This window comes from Myxine glutinosa, chromosome 9, assembly GCF_964187855.1.
Source record: "Myxine glutinosa chromosome 9, kmMyxGlut1.1, whole genome shotgun sequence".
Classification (NCBI taxonomy): domain Eukaryota; kingdom Metazoa; phylum Chordata; class Myxini; order Myxiniformes; family Myxinidae; genus Myxine; species Myxine glutinosa.
Window position 1 is genome coordinate 58,507,054 of NC_136269.1, and position 19,113 is coordinate 58,526,166.

At 46.5% G+C, this 19,113-nt stretch overlaps 1 protein-coding gene across 3 annotated transcripts in view; it reads left to right on the forward strand.

Moving 5' to 3' along the window:
* Positions 1-19,113, forward strand: part of LOC137415993 (REST corepressor 3) — a 168,747-nt gene that overhangs the window by 111,077 nt on the left and 38,557 nt on the right. For all 3 annotated transcript variants that reach the window (XM_078784380.1, XM_068101516.2, XM_068101517.2), the window contains 2 exons: positions 15,270-15,322; positions 15,487-15,648. In XM_078784380.1, coding sequence (XP_078640506.1) covers positions 15,270-15,322; positions 15,487-15,648 — 215 coding nt within the window. The remainder of the gene's footprint in view (positions 1-15,269; positions 15,323-15,486; positions 15,649-19,113) is intronic.

Consider the following 19,113-nt stretch of genomic DNA (forward strand, 5'->3'; position numbering starts at 1 on the left):
ATCTTTGGCAAATATGGACCACTCTTGGAAGTGCGGCTGATAAAAGACAGGGAGACGCAAAAGTCAAGAGGGTTTGGCTTTGTCACGTTTGAAAACACAAAGGACGCCAAAGATGCAGAAAAGGATTTGAATGGCAAGGATTTGGATGGTCGGACAATAACAGTAGAGAAGGCAGGCCATGGGCGTCGAAGGGGCTACAGAGGAGGAAAACGTGGAGGTAGTTTCAGGGGTGGCTATGGCTCCCGAGGTGGGAGTAATTGTTTTGGTGGTGGCCGCAGTCGAGATTATTATGGAGGCTCCCAGAGTTACGGCAGCTCCCGAAGGGATGATTATCAGGGTGGTGGCCGAGAAGGAGACCGCTATTCATGTGACTACAGCGACAAGCGCTCCAACCGTGATTATTATGAAAGTTAGGAAGAGTTTGAAGCACTGAATGCTGCGGATCAGCCGAGCCAAGATTCCGACATGGATTAACCGTGAACTCCACGTTCCTAAAGGCGTCCATGTAGTGAATACTTCCAGGCCTCACCACCCAACCACCATGAAACATGGCTCACAGCTCAGCCTCCTTCAAAAAAGTGCTATAGATTTGCTTTGCTTTGGATTTCTGATCACAACCCCTTAACCTTCATTCAAAAAATGAAAAATAAAAACCAGAGGTTGATGAGATGGAGTTTGGCTTTGCAGGAGTTCAACTTGGAAATTGAGCATGTAAAGGGCAGGGACAATGTCGTTGCTGATGCTTTGTCCAGAGTGAACTAACTTTGGAAATTTCTGTAGGTTGTTTGGAAGTGTTGTTGCTTTATTTTGGGAAATATTAATTATTGTTGCTCACGTGAATTGATGATTTGGGTGTGAGTTTTACTTTTGTTTGTTGAAAGAGTTTTTGCCCTGCAAAGAAAGTTTTCACTCGGTTCAAACTTTCTTTCTTGAGGGGGGGAAGTGTTACGGATTCGTCACTTCCGGTGTTGGGGTTTTCATCCACTGAAAATATTTCTGATTCCATGTACTATTATTGTTTTCAAAAGCTTTATTGTTCATGAACTGTTTTCAAAAGGTAAAAAAGTTAGAGTGAAAATAAATCGGAAACCGGATCGGGAACCGGACGACGAAGAGGAAGAGGAGAAGAAGGCGGAGCGAGTGGAGTCGGACAAGAAAGCCGAGCCGCTCCGAGTTCTGAAGCGAACGTTGTCGAATGGGAGTCACTAGCGAACTTTCGGGTTTCCTGGGAAAGGGATTCCTGCGATAGTTGTCATCGCTGTGACCGATCAACCTGCGTGTCAGGTTTTTGGCTGTGGATTCCGAGGAGAATTATCGCCGGGCCGTTACGTCTCAAGAACGGGTCGTCGGCCATTTTGACTCGCGCAGGACTTGCGCTTCGCTCACGGTTTGGTCTCGCTTCGACCATTTTTCACTGCATTCAGACGTCGATCTGGGGTGTGTGTGTGTGTGTGACGTGGCTTTTGAGTGGAAAGTCCGCGTGTCGCCGACTGTGAGCCGTGAAAGTCCATACCCGAGGGTGTGATTTCCCAGTCGCCTGGAGGGCGCCTTTGGATTTCCCAGTCGCCTTTGTGCAGCTTTGGCTGTGTGACTGTACTGGGCGGTCCTTTCTCGAAATATATTTACCTGTGCATCCTGTTTATATACACAGGGGTCAGCGCAGAAAAAGATAAGATATCTCTGCTGGCAGCTTGCCCAGAGGGTTTAGGCACATGCTCATAGCATCACACCAATTCCCTCAAGGTTCACCCTTATCACTTGTGGAGGCAATTATACTATAAGACAAGCATCCCTGTGTTCCTTTCATAAGGAAAATGCAAGTTGGCTTTGCATAGGAGATACAACAACACATTGAGAGAACATTGACCTACATTCTGTTCTAAAATAATGCAAGGCAAAATTAAAATGGAAGTAAAAAAATGAAATTACTTAGACACCCTCCACAGTGCCAGATTGACCGCAACAATAACCCCTTCATCGTCATCAATTCAGAGACCACGAGAGATGCGGAGTCATCCATTTGGAGGGGGAAACCTGAACGACCTGTTCAAATTGCTTTGTGAGCTCCAGGTAGTACAACCTTTTCAAATGGTATGCCTTGTTTCAAAGAATTTTGACTGCTACGAGCAGCAGGAGAGGCCAACTTCACTGCACCTGGTGTTTGGAGAGAAAAAAGCAAAAGACAGTGACGGCCAGAGGGTTTTGCATCTCATTTTTTCACGACTTTTTATCAATTACTCGGACAGCTCGTGAGATGTTTTCTGATGACATGGTCACTGCCTCCTGTGTGATGTCCATGTAAAGTTCATATGTGGGTACAATGAATGCTCGTGCTTGCACGATCGGGGATCTGCCAAGATTCGTTGTAAGATGTAGATTTATTTCTTTTGAGATATTATTTCAGATAATTTTTTTTGTTGTTTTGTTTTTTAAGAGCAATTCCTAGCTTAAGGAGCTTAAGGTTTCGAGCTTAAGGTTTCGAGCTTAAGAGCTTTAGGTTTCGAGTGTTTTTTGTATTGTTTGTGTCTTGCTTCCAATTTATAGATACATTTTTGGTTTGAATTATGAATAGTGTCGGACATGTAAACGTCTTGCCGGGACACCGATTAATGGCTGCTTTTTTTGCAATGACATGAATGGTACAAGGTACACCGTATCCCTGCGCATCGTAAGAGGCGACCAAGGGTTGGTGTCAGGAAGGGCATCCGGCCGTAAAAACATTGCCTCAAACAGGGAACCATGATTGTCATGGGGCCCGCAAGGCTAACCCCCGCTCTAGCGGGCAAAATGGCCTCAAAACGATCATTCATTCATTCATTCATTACTATTATTGTTGTACTGTTATTCTTGTGTGATCTTAATACAATATTTGTTTGTGAGTAACTATTGGGGTGGCTTCTCCATTGATCTTTGACATACAGAATAACACATTTTTCTGCCGTGACTTCTCTCGGGGCTCAGAGGTACACCGTGACCAGGGGGTCGGGGAGGAGCACGTAACAATTGGAAATCAAATATTGTTCGGGAAGTTCTTCCCAACACTGTTGCAGAAGTTCCACAAATGTGTTGCACTTGTAGGTTGCTTTGCTTTCACCCTTCTGTCCAGTTCATCCCAAACCAGCTCGATGGGGTTTAAGTCTGGAGATTGTGCTGGCCATTCCATGATTTGAAGCCTCCCGTCTTGTTCTATTCCTCGAAGGTAGTTTTGACATCGCCTGGAGGTGTGTTTAGGGTCATTATCTTGCTGTAGGATGAACCCCTGACCAACTAGGCGTATACCAGAGGGTATTGCATGGCGCTGCAAAATGCTGTGGTGGCCCTTTTGGTTCATGGTGCCAGTCACTCTGTGCAAGACGCCGACTCTGGATCCAGCAAAAGAGCCCCAGACCATCACGCTTCCTCCTCCATGTTTGACAGTTGGTGTCACACACTGAGGAACCATCCTTTCGCCAACTCGACGGCGTACAAAAACCCTGCATGATGAACCAAAGATTTCAAATTTTGATTCATCGGTCCATAAGACCTTCTTCCAATCTTCAGTAGTCCACTGGCGGTGCTTCATGACCCAGGAAAGCCTCTTTTTCTTATTTTGCCATCTTAGCAATGGTTTTCTTACTGCCACTCGATCTGTCAAACCTGCAGCTCGAAGTCTTCTCTTCACAGTGTAAACTGAGACTTGCTTACTTCGACCAGTGTTAAGCTGTTGTCCTGTGAGCCGACTATCACACAAGCTGTTGGCTCTCAGAAACTTGTCTTCTGATTCTGTTGTGGCTTTGGGTGTGCCAGACCTCTTCCTGTCAGTTTCCTCCAGTTTCCAATGTACTACTTCCTGCAGTACAATATTGTCCAAATCATGCTTCAGAGGGTGTAATAACAGTCTGTTCCAATACTGCTTTTATACGGACAGGGGGTTTATAATCAAGTAATCAGCAGAGGTTGCGACACCTGTAGGAATTGTTTACATCAACTTTCAAGGCTTAATTTACTTACATTGCTGCAGAACAGCTGTAAGTTGTTCACCCATTACTTGTTCCCTGAAGAAGGCCTTTTTTTTTTTTACAATATGACTGTGCAATTTGCATTATTTTCACGTTTTTGCTAACCTAAACTTTTTCTTTAACCTTGAGCAGTTTACTGCTTACCTTTGTACCATTTCAGGTTATTCACTGGACATTAAACTGACAAAACTTTTGACCGATAGTGTACATGTGTAACAATTGTTATTTTTCAACATAATCTCCATTGCAATTCAATGCATTTTTTTTCAGCGCTTTGCTAAGGCCTGGATTCTTTGAGGAAAAAAATATTTTGGCTGCTTGTGTAGCCAATCGTGCACCGCCTCTTGGAACTCTTCGTTGGATCGGAAGCTAAGTGGCCCAAATATGTGCTAATCCGAAGGGGCGAGATCTGGCAAGTCGGGTGGATGAGGAAGACACTCAAAATGCAGGTCCTCGATTCTTGCAGCTGTAGCACGGGCAGTACAGGGCCGAACGTTGTCATGCTGCAGCGAAACACCGGTTGTGAGAAGTCCACGACGTTTTGATCTGATTGCTGGTTTCAGATGATTTTTTAAAAGAGGTATATTGCCAGTATGATGCACTGGTGACTGTGATCCTTCTGGGTGTGTAATGCTCTACGAGAGGGCCTCGGCTATCCCAGAAGAGCCTCGGCATCACTTTTCCAGCGGACGGCTGTGTGCGGAATTTTTTGAGCTTCAGTGAAGTTGAATGGTGCCACTCTTTGCTTGCCCTCTTCGTTTCTGGCTGAAAGTAATGGACCCACCTTTCATCCCGTCACTACGCGCTGTAAGAAATCGTCACATTATGTTTTGTAACATCGCAGAAGTTCTTCACATGCGTCCACTCGCCGTTCTTTCAGTTCGGGTGTGAGATGTTCGGGCACCCACCCTGCAGACACTCTGTGGAACCCCATCACGTTGTGAATGATATAGTGTGCGGGACCATGGCTAATGTTCAATTTGGAGACCACTTCATCCAGCGTAATGCGACGGTTTTCCCTTAGCACACGCACAACTCCAGCAACCATTTCTGGTATGTCGACTGTGTGAGGCCGGCCCGAGCGAGCAGCGTCTACCACACTGGACACTCCACTTTTAAACTTCCTGTGCCAGTCGTACACCTGCTGCAGCGATAATCATGCGTCACCAGATTGCATCTTCATTTTGTGATGGATTTCACTGGGATTTACACCCTCACTTCCCAAGAAACGGATGACAGAACGTTGCTCCACCCTGGTGCATGCCTCAAAGGGAGCCGCCATCTTGAAACTGCTCTCCTGACGTCATACGCTCAATATTGCCAGATCTAAAACAGGCAAAACATGACTCCTACCCATAGATATAACATATGTCGTCTACAACCACACACATTGCATTCTCGAAGATATATCGCCATTTTAAGGTTAGTTGTTGACTGGCGTGTGTGTGTGTGTGTGTGTGTGTGTGTGTGTGTGTGTGTGTGTGTGTGTGTGTGTGTGTGTGTGTGTGTGTGTGTGTGTGTGTGTGTGTGTGTGTGTGTGTGTGTGCGCGTGTACTCGTGGGGTCACCCGTGGGAATCCCACGGGCATGGACGTGTGTGACATTTGGACATCTTGATTTGGATGCTACACATTAAATTTTAGAAAATGGTTACTGGCAATTCATCAGATCCAGAAATGGTGTAATGAACACTTTATTTATTTCACATAATATGTGACCCCTCACTCCTCCACCTGACACTCTCCTCTCTCCACCCTCACGCCTCTCCAATCCCACTCCTCCGCACACTCCTCTCCAATACCTCCTCACACCCCTCTCCAATACCTCCTCACACTCCTCTCCAATCCCTCACACCCTCTCCAATCCCTCACACTCCTCTACAATTCCTCACACTCCCCTCCAGTCGCTCCTCACTCTCCTCTCCAATCGCTCCTCACTCTCCTCTCCAATCACATCCCCACTCTCCTCTCCAATCGCTCCTCACTCTTCGCTCCAATCAGCCCTCACTCTCCAACTCCTTGCTCCTCACTCTCCAACCCCTCGCTCCTCACTCTCCAACCCTTCGCTCCTCGCTCTCCAACCCCTCGCTCCTCACTCTCCAACCCCTCGCTCCTCACTCTCCAACCCCTCGCCCCTCACTCTCCAACCCCTCACTCCTCACTCTCCAACTCCTCGCCCCTCACTCTCAAACCCCTAGCGCCTCACTCTCCAACCCCTCTCCTCACTCTCCAACCCCTCGCCCTCACTCTCCAACCCCTCGCCCCTCACTCTCCAACCCCTCGCCCCTCACTCTCCAACTCCTCACGCCTCACTCTCCAACTCCTCGCCCCTCACTCTCCAACCCCTTGTTCCCTCCAATTTCTTGCTCCTCTCCAACCCCTAGCTCCTCACTCTCCAACCCCTAGCTCCTCACTCTCCAACTCCTCGCTCCTCACTCTCCAACACCTAGCTCCTCACTCTCCAACCCCGAGCTCCTCACTCTCCAACCCCTTGCTCCTCGCTCTCCAACACCTAGCTCCTCGCTCTCCAACGCCTCGCGCCTCACTCTCCAACTCCCCGCGCCTCACTCTCCAACTCCCCGCTCCTCACTCTCCAACTCCTCGCTCTCCAACCCCTCACCCCTCACTCTCCAACCCCTCGCTCCTCACTCTCCAACCCCTCGTTCCCTCCAATTCTTGCTCCTCTCCAACCCCTAGCGCCTCACTCTCCAACCCCTCACTCCTCTCCAATTTCTCGCTCCTCTCCAACCCCTAGCCCCTCACTCTCCAACCCCTAGCGCCTCACTCCCCAACCCCTAGCTCCTCGCTCTCCATCCCCGAGCTTCTCGCTCTCCAACCCCTAGCTTCTCGCTCTCCAACCCCTAGCTGCTCGCTCTCCAACCCCTAGCTGCTCGCTCTCCAACCCCTAGCTGCTCACTCTCCAACCCCTAGCTGCTCACTCTCCAACCCCTAGCTGCTCGCTCTCCAACCCCTAGCTTCTCGCTCTCCAACCCCTAGCTGCTCGCTCTCCAACCCCTAGCTGCTCGCTCTCCAACCCCTAGCTGCTCGCTCTCCAACCCCAAGCTCCTCGCTCTCCAACCCCAAGCTCCTCGCTCTCCAACCCCTATAGCCTTGCTCTCCAACCCCTCACTCCTCGCTCTCCAACCCCTAGCTCCTTGCTCTCCAACCCCTAGCTCCTCGCTCTCCAACCCCTAGCTCCTCGCTCTCCAACCCCTCGCTCCTCGCTCTCCAACCCCTCGCTCCTCGCTCTCCAACTCCTCGCTCCTCGCCCTCGGGGTGGGGTGGGGGGACGTTTTCTGGGAAAATTATTTTGAAGTGGCTATGAAGAAGATGATTGTTTTTTTGTTTTTTTTGTCATTTTCATGAATTTGATAAAATTACATAAATAGTCATCAATTTGAAATGTGATATCAAATTGAATTAATGATATATCAGGTGGTCGGAAGACTTTCTATGTCGGAATGACACAGAATTCCTCAACAAAGATAATCTACCAATATACAAACGTGTAAACCTATGAGTACCTACCAGTCAGTCGTCTGTTGTCTGTGAAAATTTCATATCAAATAACACTCATTAACCCGTTGTGTGCTGCTTTTTTTATTTCAAAATTTTCATTGAAAAATTACTTCTTTTTTTTTTTGTCGTTTAAAAAATAGATTTTTCATCTTGTGACAAATCTGCGACAGGAGCACGCAAAGGGTTAAACGTTTTGACAGCATCCCTGAATTACAAAATTGGCAGAACAAAAATAGCCCATTTGTAATTATTTTCAGACAGTAACTCAACATTAGGTTGAGCTCATTACTTTGTTCAAACGCGAATCTGGTACATTTTAAAGTGGGAACGTCCATGACACCTCAAATTTTTCATTACTTGAAAGGATTGATTTCACCCAATCACCATCAAACCTTTTGTCCGCCCCATTCTTCACTTTCTCCAAGCTATTCTGAAATCTCTGACACACCTTCAACAGCTCTCCCTACCTCTTCCTCCTCTTCCACATCTTACCCTACCCCTCCCCCCCACCCCTGTTCTGTATCCGATGCTCCCCCTTCCTCTTCATTAACGGTATGGACCTCAAACATCCGGGGCCTTCGCTCAAACTTGTCTGATCTCTCCATACAGGTTGCTTCTGACAAACCAGACGTGATCTGCTAAACAGAAACTTTCCTCCTTCATGATGTCTCTGATTCCTTGGTATCTCTCCCAGGTTACTCCCTCCTCCGGTATGATAGACCTGAGCCTCGTCCTGGAGGTGGGGTTGCTATCTTTATAAAAAAAAACTCTCTTCCTCACTCGCCCTACACTGCCCTCTCTCCATCTCACCCCCAGGAATACCTTTGGCTACGGCAGTACGGCTTCCCCTTCGCTCCCACCTTTTGTTCACATGTGTGTTGTACCGTCCACCAAACAGTGATGACTCAATCTACATCTCGCTGTGTGATAATATGGACCAACTTCTATCTACCCATCCCAACTCTCTCTTCCTCATATGTGGTGATTTCAATTGTCACCATGCCAGTTGGCTGGGTGTGGGTACCTCTCTCACCAGCCATGGCTCTTCAGCAAAGGACTCTGCGACTCACTGGGACTGACACAATCTGTCAATTTCCCGACCCGGATCTCAGTCAACAGAGCATCTTCTCTTCTGGACTTGGTTATGACGAACTTCCCTGAAAATGTCTGCTGCTCTTCTTCTGCTCCAATCGGCTCATCTGATCATGTGCTTATTAAAGTGGACATCTCTCTGACCATTCTCAGAGAACCTCCTCAGCGTCGACGAGTCTGGCATTTCACTCAGGCCAACTGGCACGGTCTTCAAGCAGCCATCAATCTTCTGGACTGGTCTCCCATCTCTACCGCCTCTGACATCAACTCATCCTGGGAATTCTTCCAAAGTAAATTGCTGTCTCTCATGCACAGATTTATCCCATCTCGTCTTCAGTTGTCATACCCTTCCTCCCGTCCACGGAATCTTGTGGTGAAGCTGTTGCCCAGAAACAACTTGCTTTTGTCTCCTGGAAAGCAAATCAAACAAGGAAATCTCATTTCCTTTCACAAAGCCCGAAACAAGTGTGTGTCCACCCTCAGGAGAGCCAGGAAACAATATCTCTCTGTTCTCAAGACCGAACTCTCTTATCTGTCTCCCTCTTCCAAATCCTGGTGGCGTCTGGTCAAATCTGTTTCTGGTGTTTGTTCCCCCTCCATCCCCTCCCTCACCTCAAACGGCTACACGGCTGACTCCGCACGTGAAAAAGCTGAATGCCTCAACTCTGTGTTTGCCTCTAAATCTTGTGTCCCAAACCCATCCCTCTCTGTACCCACCGTACCCAGTCGTACCCAGCTGCTCCTGGACTCTGTGTCCTTTCCTCCTGACAAGGTGGAAAAGTTGCTGTCAACCCTCGACTCTGATTCTGCAACTGGACCTGACGGCATCAGCCCACGGGTCCTAAAATTCTGTTCTTCCGCTCTTTCACTCCCTCTCTGTTCTCTTCACCCTCTCTTTTGCTCAAGGTCATCTGCCATCTGCTTGGAAATCAGCCAACATCACCGCTTTGCACAAAAAGGTGCAAAAACAGATCCTAGCAACTACAGACCAATCAGCCTTCTCCCAATTAGCAGCAAAGTCATGGAATCCATCATTGCTTCAGATATGAAAGCTTTCCTCTTCTCCAATGGCTTGATCTCTGATCATCAATTTGGTTTCAGACCTGGTCACTCTACTCTGGACATGCTGCTTCTGCTTTCTCAACAATGGATGGAGGTCCTCAATGCCAAACAGGAAATTAGAGCTGTCTCCTTTGACATATCACGTGCCTTTGATACGGTCTGGCACCCCGCTCTGCTCACCAAACTCTCCTCCTTTGGTATCCATGGAAATCTCCACGCATGGCTGGCGGACTTCCTCTCCAGTCGTAGTCAACGTGTGGCCCTGAATGGGTTTCTCTCATCTACTCTTCCTGTTCAGTCTGGAGTTCCCCAAGGCAGTGTTCTGGGCCCTGTGCTTTTTCTGGTCTTCATCAATGATCTCTCTGACTCTCTTGAAAATCCTCTCTATCTCTTTGCTGATGACTCTACTCTCTTTCGCTCCATTCCTCTTCCCTCAGATCGGCAGTCTGCAGCCTCCTCACTCTCTGAAGACCTGGACAAAACCACAGATGGTTTTTAACGCATGCGCACAACGTTGCACTCCGTACTTCAACCAATGAAATCCAGCACGACGTGAATGAGCCGATACCAGTCTCTATTATTAAATAATTCCCATCAGCACAGTGTCATTTAAGAAATCGCTTATTTGGGGAAAGTTAATATTGATTTATGCATAATTAGATGATGTACAGTGAACCCCTCAGTGTACAGTCAATCTCTCCGACTCTGGAAAATCCTCTCTATCTCTTTGCTGATGACTCCACTCTCTGCCGCTCCATTCCTCTTCCCTCAGATCGGCAGTCTGCAGCCTCCTCACTCTCTGAAGACCTGGACAAAACCACAGACTGGTCAAACAAGTGGAACATGTCTATCAATCCTGACAAATCTCCCACTCTTACTATGTCCCTCCGAAAAGACCGACTGGACAACCCTCCCATCAACTTTCTCAACAATCCTCTCCAAGAAGTTCTGTCGCTCAAGCTTTTGGGTCTCACTATCTGCCAGGATCTTTCCTGGAAAAAACACATTTCCAAGCTGGCCTCCAAAGCCAGTCGCCGACTGGGCATCCTCCATCGTGCGAAGTCCTTCCTTGGCACACCTGGGCTCCTCACCACATACAAGGCTTTCATCCGCAGCTCAATGGAATACCGTTCTCCCCTATGGGCCGGTGCTCCTGCCTCACACCTAGCTCGGCTTCACGCTGTTGAAACCAAAGCTTTCAGAATCATTGGAATCTTCCGCGATGAAGCTATCTCCGAGGGCCTTTCACTCACTCACCGCAGGCAGGTAGGTGGTCTTTGTCTTCTTCCGACCCCTCTCCGGCCTTGCTCCCCCAGCTCTATCTGTACTCTGTCCCCCAAATATTCCTACAGGTCGCACAAGATCTACCAGCAAGCAACCATATTATTGTTAAACTGCCGAAATATAGGCTCTCTGCTCACCTTCACTCTTTCATTCCTCTTTTCTCCCGCCTCTGGAACAAACTCCCACACTCCCTTCAATCCCACTCCTCACTCCAAGTCTTTAAAACAGCTGTTCACCACCATCTCTTATCTTCCCCCATCCAAAACCTTGATCTTTTCTACCCCCGCTAATTCACCCCAAATCCACTTTTTTTGGAAATTCCAACTTCTTTCCTGGAAGTCCTTGCAGTGTCCATATGTTTTATACCTCTTCCAACCCCCCTTCCCAACCCCCCTTCTCCCAACCCCCCCCCGCCCCCCAAAGCCCTCTCCCTCCCACAGATCTCTCGATGTCCCTGCTCTCAAATGTTGTGTTTGTGTCCTTCCCCCTCTCTCCCCATCTTGTCTACCACTCCCCTTATTATATGATTTATGTGTCGGTTTGTCTTTCTGTGTGATTAATGTTAGCTCTTTCACGAGCCTCGATCTTGTATTCAGAAAAAACCCCCCCAAAAAACCCGTTTAATCTGTAAGTCTCTCTATCCAACCAAAACATCCATGGAACAGATTTACACCATTCATTTTATCCCTCTAATCCGCAAAATTGTTTATCCGCCAATCTCGCTAATCCGACATTGGGTGCTGGAAACGATTAACAAGTGTTAACCTCCAACAAGTAACGAGGGTTGACTGTATATTGGAGAACATCCTGCATCCGGGCCTATGTTGAATTGGGGGGGACAATCCCCCCTCGTCAAAAAAGTGGGGAGTGGGATATGTCCCCCCCCCCCCCCCCCGTGTTTCCCACCCATGGGCTAGTGTGAAAAAAATTCTGATTCAACCTGGGACTCAAACCCATGGACCTCATCACTTATGCGGTGACAGCCGACTGGGCTACTGAGTCTTCGGGATATCCTCAGAAATTTTGCACACTAACACTGCGAGCTTTATAATGGCAGATGTCTTACGTGCCTGCTCGGAAAATCCCAAATGTGAGTATGTGTATGTGTAAGTGCATTGGGGATGAACTCGTCTAATAATTTAATGAACAGGAAATAAAATAAAAAAATAATTAAATTAATTATAATGAAAAAAAAAAATTTTGTATATATATATATTGTTACGGAATCCAACGTCGGCCTCTTCCCCCTTTTTCGAGGGGGGATTAATCCCCTTGTCTATGACTGACCGACGTGGTCCCGGGGGTATGACGCCACGCCCGGTCGCCGCTGGGTAGGGTAGTAGGCCCAAACGTCCTATGACCTAATTACCAGCGCCTCCCGGCACACGAGGAAAGACCCCCGCTCACGGCCGCAGCGTAATAGATGTTTGCGCCGAGCGAAGCGAACTGCGGCGTGAGCCGTTTATCCAAGACTAGACCCGATTTATATGCGTCGGCCGAATCGCGCCACGTACACTCAATGTGGAAACCTCTAAAGCGACCGAAAGAGCATGAAGAAGTAGAAGACAAAGTAGGGAATAACAGGATTTATTACTATTTACACACAACTAAAGCAGAAAGGAAAGGAAATACGATTTACAAGGCAATGGAAGGAGCAGGAGACATAGTGCAATGATTAGCTTAACTATACAATCTTACTTATAAACCCAGGGACAAGACAAAAGACAGACTACGAGCACACTTACACGGGGGATGATGGGCAGGAACGAATGCCAGAGGTGGATAGCTGGAAGGAGAGGAGGGTCCACGGGAACTGGGTCACGGTCGGGCCGCCGTCAACGCCCAAGCTGCGGTCGTGCGAGCCGCCGCGGTACGAGCTCCGCCGGTTCAAGCTGTTGCTGCTGTTCGAGCTCCGCTGGTTCAAGCTATTGCTTCTGTTCGAGCTCCGCTGGTTCAAGCTATTGCTGCTGTTCGAGCTCCGCTGGTTCAAGCTGCTCCTGCGTACCGCTGCGTCGCGTGCTCTCCAACGGCTTTGGATCTCTCGTCTCCCTCTGTCCAGGACTCATCTCCCGTATCTCTCTCTCTCTCTTCCCAAAGGCTTCCGCGCGCTTTTATTGCCCCTGGGGCGATCAAGCCGCCGGCCTCCAGGACACGCCCATCGGCGAGCTCGCCTCGGCCCTGATTGGCCGCGAGGGCCCACCGATCCCGCCCCCAGAGGAGGCGTTGGCAAGGCCACGCCTTGTTCCTGGCGCTGGGCTGACGCCTCCCACCTTCTTCTCCGAGATGACCTCATGCTCAATGGAGTCTTGCGGCGAAAAACACGGTCCCAAAGCAGCAGCGGCGAATGCAGAAAACCGCACGCAGAAAACCGCCCAATGCAGTTTGCAATGGCTGACAAAAGGGGAATGCGAAGGGAATCTACCTTATTTGAATTCGGTGCAATGGAGTGTCATTTAATGGAAGACAAAGCCTTCATCTAATACACATAATAAGGAGATAACTACTGAACAGGGAGATCTATGATTTGCTACGTGATTGTGTATGGAATAACTACGGGAATGACCTTTGACCTTCATACACAACAAATGGAGGAAGGAGGGTGATATTTCCAACAATTTCATTACACTTACAACGATAATAAAAACTACAACACCATTCTCAAATCCACAACAATATATATATATATATATATATATATATATATATATATATATATATATATATATATATATATATATATATATACAGTGAAACCTTGACTTACGAGTGCACCAACTTACGAGTTTTCCGAGATACGAGCCGTCGCTCGGGCGGTTTATTGCTTTGAGATGCGAGCCGAGATCTGAGTTACGAGCTTACGCCACCCGCCACTAGGTGGCCCAACGAGCGTTCAGGTCACGTGGTTATCTTGCCGTGCAAGCATCTCTGCCGTATATAGCTGCTGCTTTGTTTTCGCATTTTTGTTAATTTGGAAAATTTCTTAGTTTTAACCATGGGTCCTAAGAAATTGAGTGCCAAGGGCAGTACTGAGAAGAAGAAGAGGATGATGTGCTTGGATATAAAACACGCAATCGTCGAAAAACATGAGCGAGGTGTGCGTGTTGTCGACTTGGCGAGGCAGTACGATCGTAGTACTTCTAGTTCTACGATATGTACGATTTTGAAGCAGAAGGAGTCGATAAAGGCTATAACGCCAGCCAAGGGCGTTACGATTATTTCAAAGCTCCGGACCTCTGTCCATGAAGAGATGGAGAAGTTGTTGTTTGTGTGGTTGACGGAGAAGCAGCTCGCAGGAGATACCGTGACCGAGAGCATCATGTGTGAGATGAGGATGAGGAAAATCTTCAGGGACTGAAGATTTTATTATAACTTTTGCCGAACTGATAGAAGCCGAACGATACATCCCCCAGCAAATCTTCAACTGTGACGAGACAGGGCTCTTCTGGAAAAAGATGCCGAGGAGGACGTATATAACGGCAGAGGAGAAGAGCATGCCAGGCCACAACTTGTTCAGAGTGCCGGCGATAGCTCGCCTTCTCTTTGTGGAAAACACGGTGAGATCCTTAACATCCAACAACTAATGGGACGCAAACGGGGCGCCCAGTTTAGCGGTACACACATTGATGAATCACCCTGCCTGTGATTCACTCATGACAGGTTATAGCTGGGTCGGGATTCAAACCCAGGCTGGACAGTTTAGAGTCAAGTGTGCGTACCTCCAGTCCAGGCCATCCTGCCAACTTGTATGCTGCATACAGGTGAAATATAAAGCGCGAGATATTTTTATATATACTGTATATTAAAAAAAAAATTGGTGTGGTTTTTGGCGGGCTGGAACGGATTAATAGCATTTCAATGCATTTTAATGGGGAAATTTAATTTGAGAAACGAGCAAATTGAGTTACGAGCTCGGTCACAGAACGAATTAAACTCGTAAGTCAAGGTTTCACTGTGTATATATATATATATATATATATATATATATATATATATATATATATATATATATATATAAATAAAATATACACGCTGTATATACACACACGTCATTGAAAATGCTACTGGTCATTTTTTTCATTAAATTTTTTTGAGAATATAACATTTTGTGACGGCTGCATGCATATCCAAAACATAATTCATATGAAACTATTTTATGTTCGTTTTAATGTTCAAATAATTCACAATTTTATGATTCATATGCAGCATTATTTGGAGTGTAATATGTAGGAAAAGTAACTAAAAAATTTTTTGGAGTCTATTTGCAGTTACATCGCATTGATTTTTGCTTCATTTTCTTGGTTTACTTCTTCTTTTAGTGGACGAATATGTTGCCATTGCCAAGGAGAAACATGGCTACAACATGGAGCAGGTGAGGGTAAATTGTCCAAAGTGCAATTTTATATTGTGTAATGCATTGTTTTACAAATGCGAGTGCAAACGTTGCAAACACTCATGTCCTCTTACACCTAAAAGCATCACAGCCTAATTGATCATTCATACCACCAGCCATTTGCTTTGAATATCACACTGCAGGCACTGGGAATGCTCTTTTGGCACAAGCACAACATTGAGAAGGCTCTTGCAGACCTGCCTAACTTCACACCATTCCCAGATGAGTGGACAGTGGAGGACAAGGTCCTCTTTGAGCAGGCGTTTAGCTTCCATGGCAAGAGTTTTCATCGCATCCAACAGATGGTATGATACAAATTCTCACGGGAATAAATAGTGTGCGTGTGCGTGTGCCAGTCATATTTTTCAGCGTACAGGTTGTACTTTCTTCCCGAAAGTCCATGCTTCGACTTGCACTCAGAATCAACTTAGCTGTAGTTTAAGACATTGAATTGTATGTATGAAACAAAAATAGCAAAGTTTGATATTTCCTGAAATAAAATGTATAATTGCTAATGTAAAACACACTACAGCAAGTTTCCACTTGAAGTTCCATGTCCTGAATCACATATTCCGGTGATGGTTTCCAGACGATAAAACCGGTCCGGGGGCTGAGAGGGTGTGCAGCATTGGGATTCTCATGTATGTATTATGTGTGAATGTTTGCAGCTGTAGAGGAACTCAGGTAGAGTTTGAAACACAAAAGGGCTTTCTTGTGCAGCTTTTTGTCCCCCGTCGCACCGCGGAGCGAAAGGGGGACTATGGTTTCCCGTGCGTCCGTCCGTGCGTGCGTAAGCGAAGGACCGAATTCTAATTTGGTGTGTGGGTGCAGCCCACGTCAAAATCCAAGATAGCCACCACCATGTATGTCTGACGCCATGTATGTCTGAACCTTGTGAGCGGAATATCTTGAAAAATAAATAAACTAACTGCTAACTTCTAATCTGGTGTGTGGGTGTATCTACGCATAAGGAAGAACGCTATTGAAAATTGGGTCGCCACGTCAAAATCCAAAATGGCCGCCTTGCGTCTTCCACTTTGTCAACTCATCACTTCAACGACGGGGGACCTAGGCGTAACGCTTGTCTTGGTTGTTGTATGCAGCTTGCTATGGCTAGGGCATGGGAGAAGCTAATTTATTTCTATGATTAATTAAGTTATCCATATTGGACGCCATGACAATGCAATACCCTCACGACGTCATGACTTTAGCAGTGCAAAGATCAAATGCTGTGACTTGGATTGTCCATTTTTGGATCCAGTAAATGTATGAAAGTTTATGCTATTTATCTGGAACTAACCGAGCCTTATGGCTTTTGAGTGAATGACATGGTGTTATATCAAGTCAATTTGATTAGTATTACTCATTTTCTATATCTTAGAATGTCCACTCTGCAAGCCCATTTCTTCTATAAATGGTGCAATGCAGAGTGTTTTACATAGAAACACGATATCTATTACTTGCCTTGTCAATTGGGATGCTAACATATTGTGTTTGACGCTGTTTCAAATGATCATTTGTCTCCAGATGTTTTTTCCAATTACCTTCAGATTGTTCATTCAAACTTTCCTTTTCTCATCAATAACTCTTCATTTTCGTGTTTCTCTGTCTCCTCTAACCACAAACCCAGTTGTGGGTTTGGTTTATCCCCAGGCAAGAACATTATAATAGTAGTACGATAGTAACTATAAAGTATTACAGTTTAAGTACTAGAGCAGAGCTGATAGTGCGCCATTGCAAATCCGCACGCCACGCAAATCCCCATGCTTCCCAACTAAAGCAAAGTTGAAAGATGGCAAAAAGTTCCACCAGGAATGACCCAATATCAAATTTTGAGTTTAAAAAAGAATCTTGCTTTTATCTCTGTGACCTTAAGTCCTCATCCTCTAGACTGTAGACAAGACAGTGTAGACTGTAGAGCATGAACTGGGGATCAAATCCAACAAAATCATTACATATTTCATGCATCCCCAATGTTGATTCCATAAACAAAGTATCATTTAAAAAATGTTTTTAAATGCTCCTGTAATTGCATTTTTTTGGTATTTGATCTTCCGACCCCACCCAGTGCCGCAAGGGGCAGAACCCAAAATGACACTGTTGTCTGACCTTCTTTCCATATGGTGATCATAACCACCAAGCTTGGTGGATTTCTGCACAACTGTTTAGGTGGAGATAGCATGATGGACGGACAAATGGAGCTGATTACAATACCTCCTATCCATTCCCCCAAAACGCACCCACCTCCCTCCCCCGTTTAAAAATAGTGTTACTGTGGTACATTTTGCATATGTAATATAGTAACTATTAAGTAACTATTGCTCTGCCAGACTTCCGTTTTCCGGGTTCGAATCCAGCCCCAGGCAGTTGTGCCCAGGCAGTTGTCCCCAGGCAGTTGTGGCAAATCGATCACAACCGTCACCCGACTCAAGAGCTTCCTGTCAGATCTGTGTCTGACGACCATTTACCGTACAGATTGAACTCCCCAAAGTGGGTGATGATCGTGCTGATAGGCAATCACGTGGCTGACCTTAATCTTGAGCCGAGCATCCTAGTCACGTCATGTGTGCGTCTCTAGCGCCATTAACTGTAATCGATTACCCTTTCACAGAATGATTCAACCACCAGACAAAACCACCAGAACAAACAGGATTCACCTGGAGACCAGGTCAGGCTTGTGTATCGTACAGCATGAAGGGTGGGAATACAAAATAAGCAAAACAGCTTGACTGACTAAAAGTCTGTGCACACCCATGGACCAAACAAACAACCAGAAGATGTTTAATTAACTAAGTCATAAGGCTTTCACTCACGCCACAGTAGATAGACTGGTGGAATTCATAAGACAATAAGTGAATTGTTCGCAAATCCAACACTCGGTTGAGCTCATACCAGTTAATGTTTTTTTATCCCACTGATAGGCCGGATCTGCGTCCGGACCTAAAGCAAAATCTAATCGGCTTGTTCTTGTCACCTACCCAACTCGTCCACCAAGTTTTGTCATAATCCATCCACAACTTTTTGAAATATTATGCTATATATATATATTCCCGAAGGACGGGAACAGTGGTGAGTTTGAGGTGAAGGTGGGAGTGCATCAGGGGTCGGTACTAAGTCCACTACTATTTGTAGCTGTGATGGAGGTGTTGGCTCAGAACGTAAAGGAGGGTTTACCGTGGGAGTTGTTGTATGCAGATGATCTGGTGTTGATTGCGGAAAGTATGGATGGACTGAAGGAAAAGATGAACACGTGGAAGGAATGTATGGAGACAAAAGGTCTGAAGGTGAATATCGGAAAGACGAAGGTGATGGCAAGTGGTAAAGCATGTGGTGAGGTGGAAAGAACTGGGAAGTGGCCCTGTGCTGTGTGTCGGAAGGGTGTCGGAGTGAACTCCATTCAGTGTACAATGTGCGCTGAGTGGGTTCATCAAAAATGTAGTGGTCTGAGAGGGTCATTAACCAGTGTGGCAGCTACATTCAAATGTAAGGTGTGCACAGAGGGAGCTGCAGATTGAGGAAATGTTGAGTTGGATCTTGGAGACGGCGTGAAGCTGGAAGGTGTGAAAACATTTTACTACCTCGGAGACATGCTGAATGGAGAAGGTGGATCAGACTCGGCAACGGTTGCTCGAGTGAGATGTGCATGGAAGAAGTTTCGGGAATTGAGTGGCGTGCTGATGATGAGGGGAGTGTCGTTGAAGCTGAAGGGAAAGGTGTATGCTGCATGTGTGAGAAGTGTTATGATTTATGGGAGCGAGACATGGGTAATG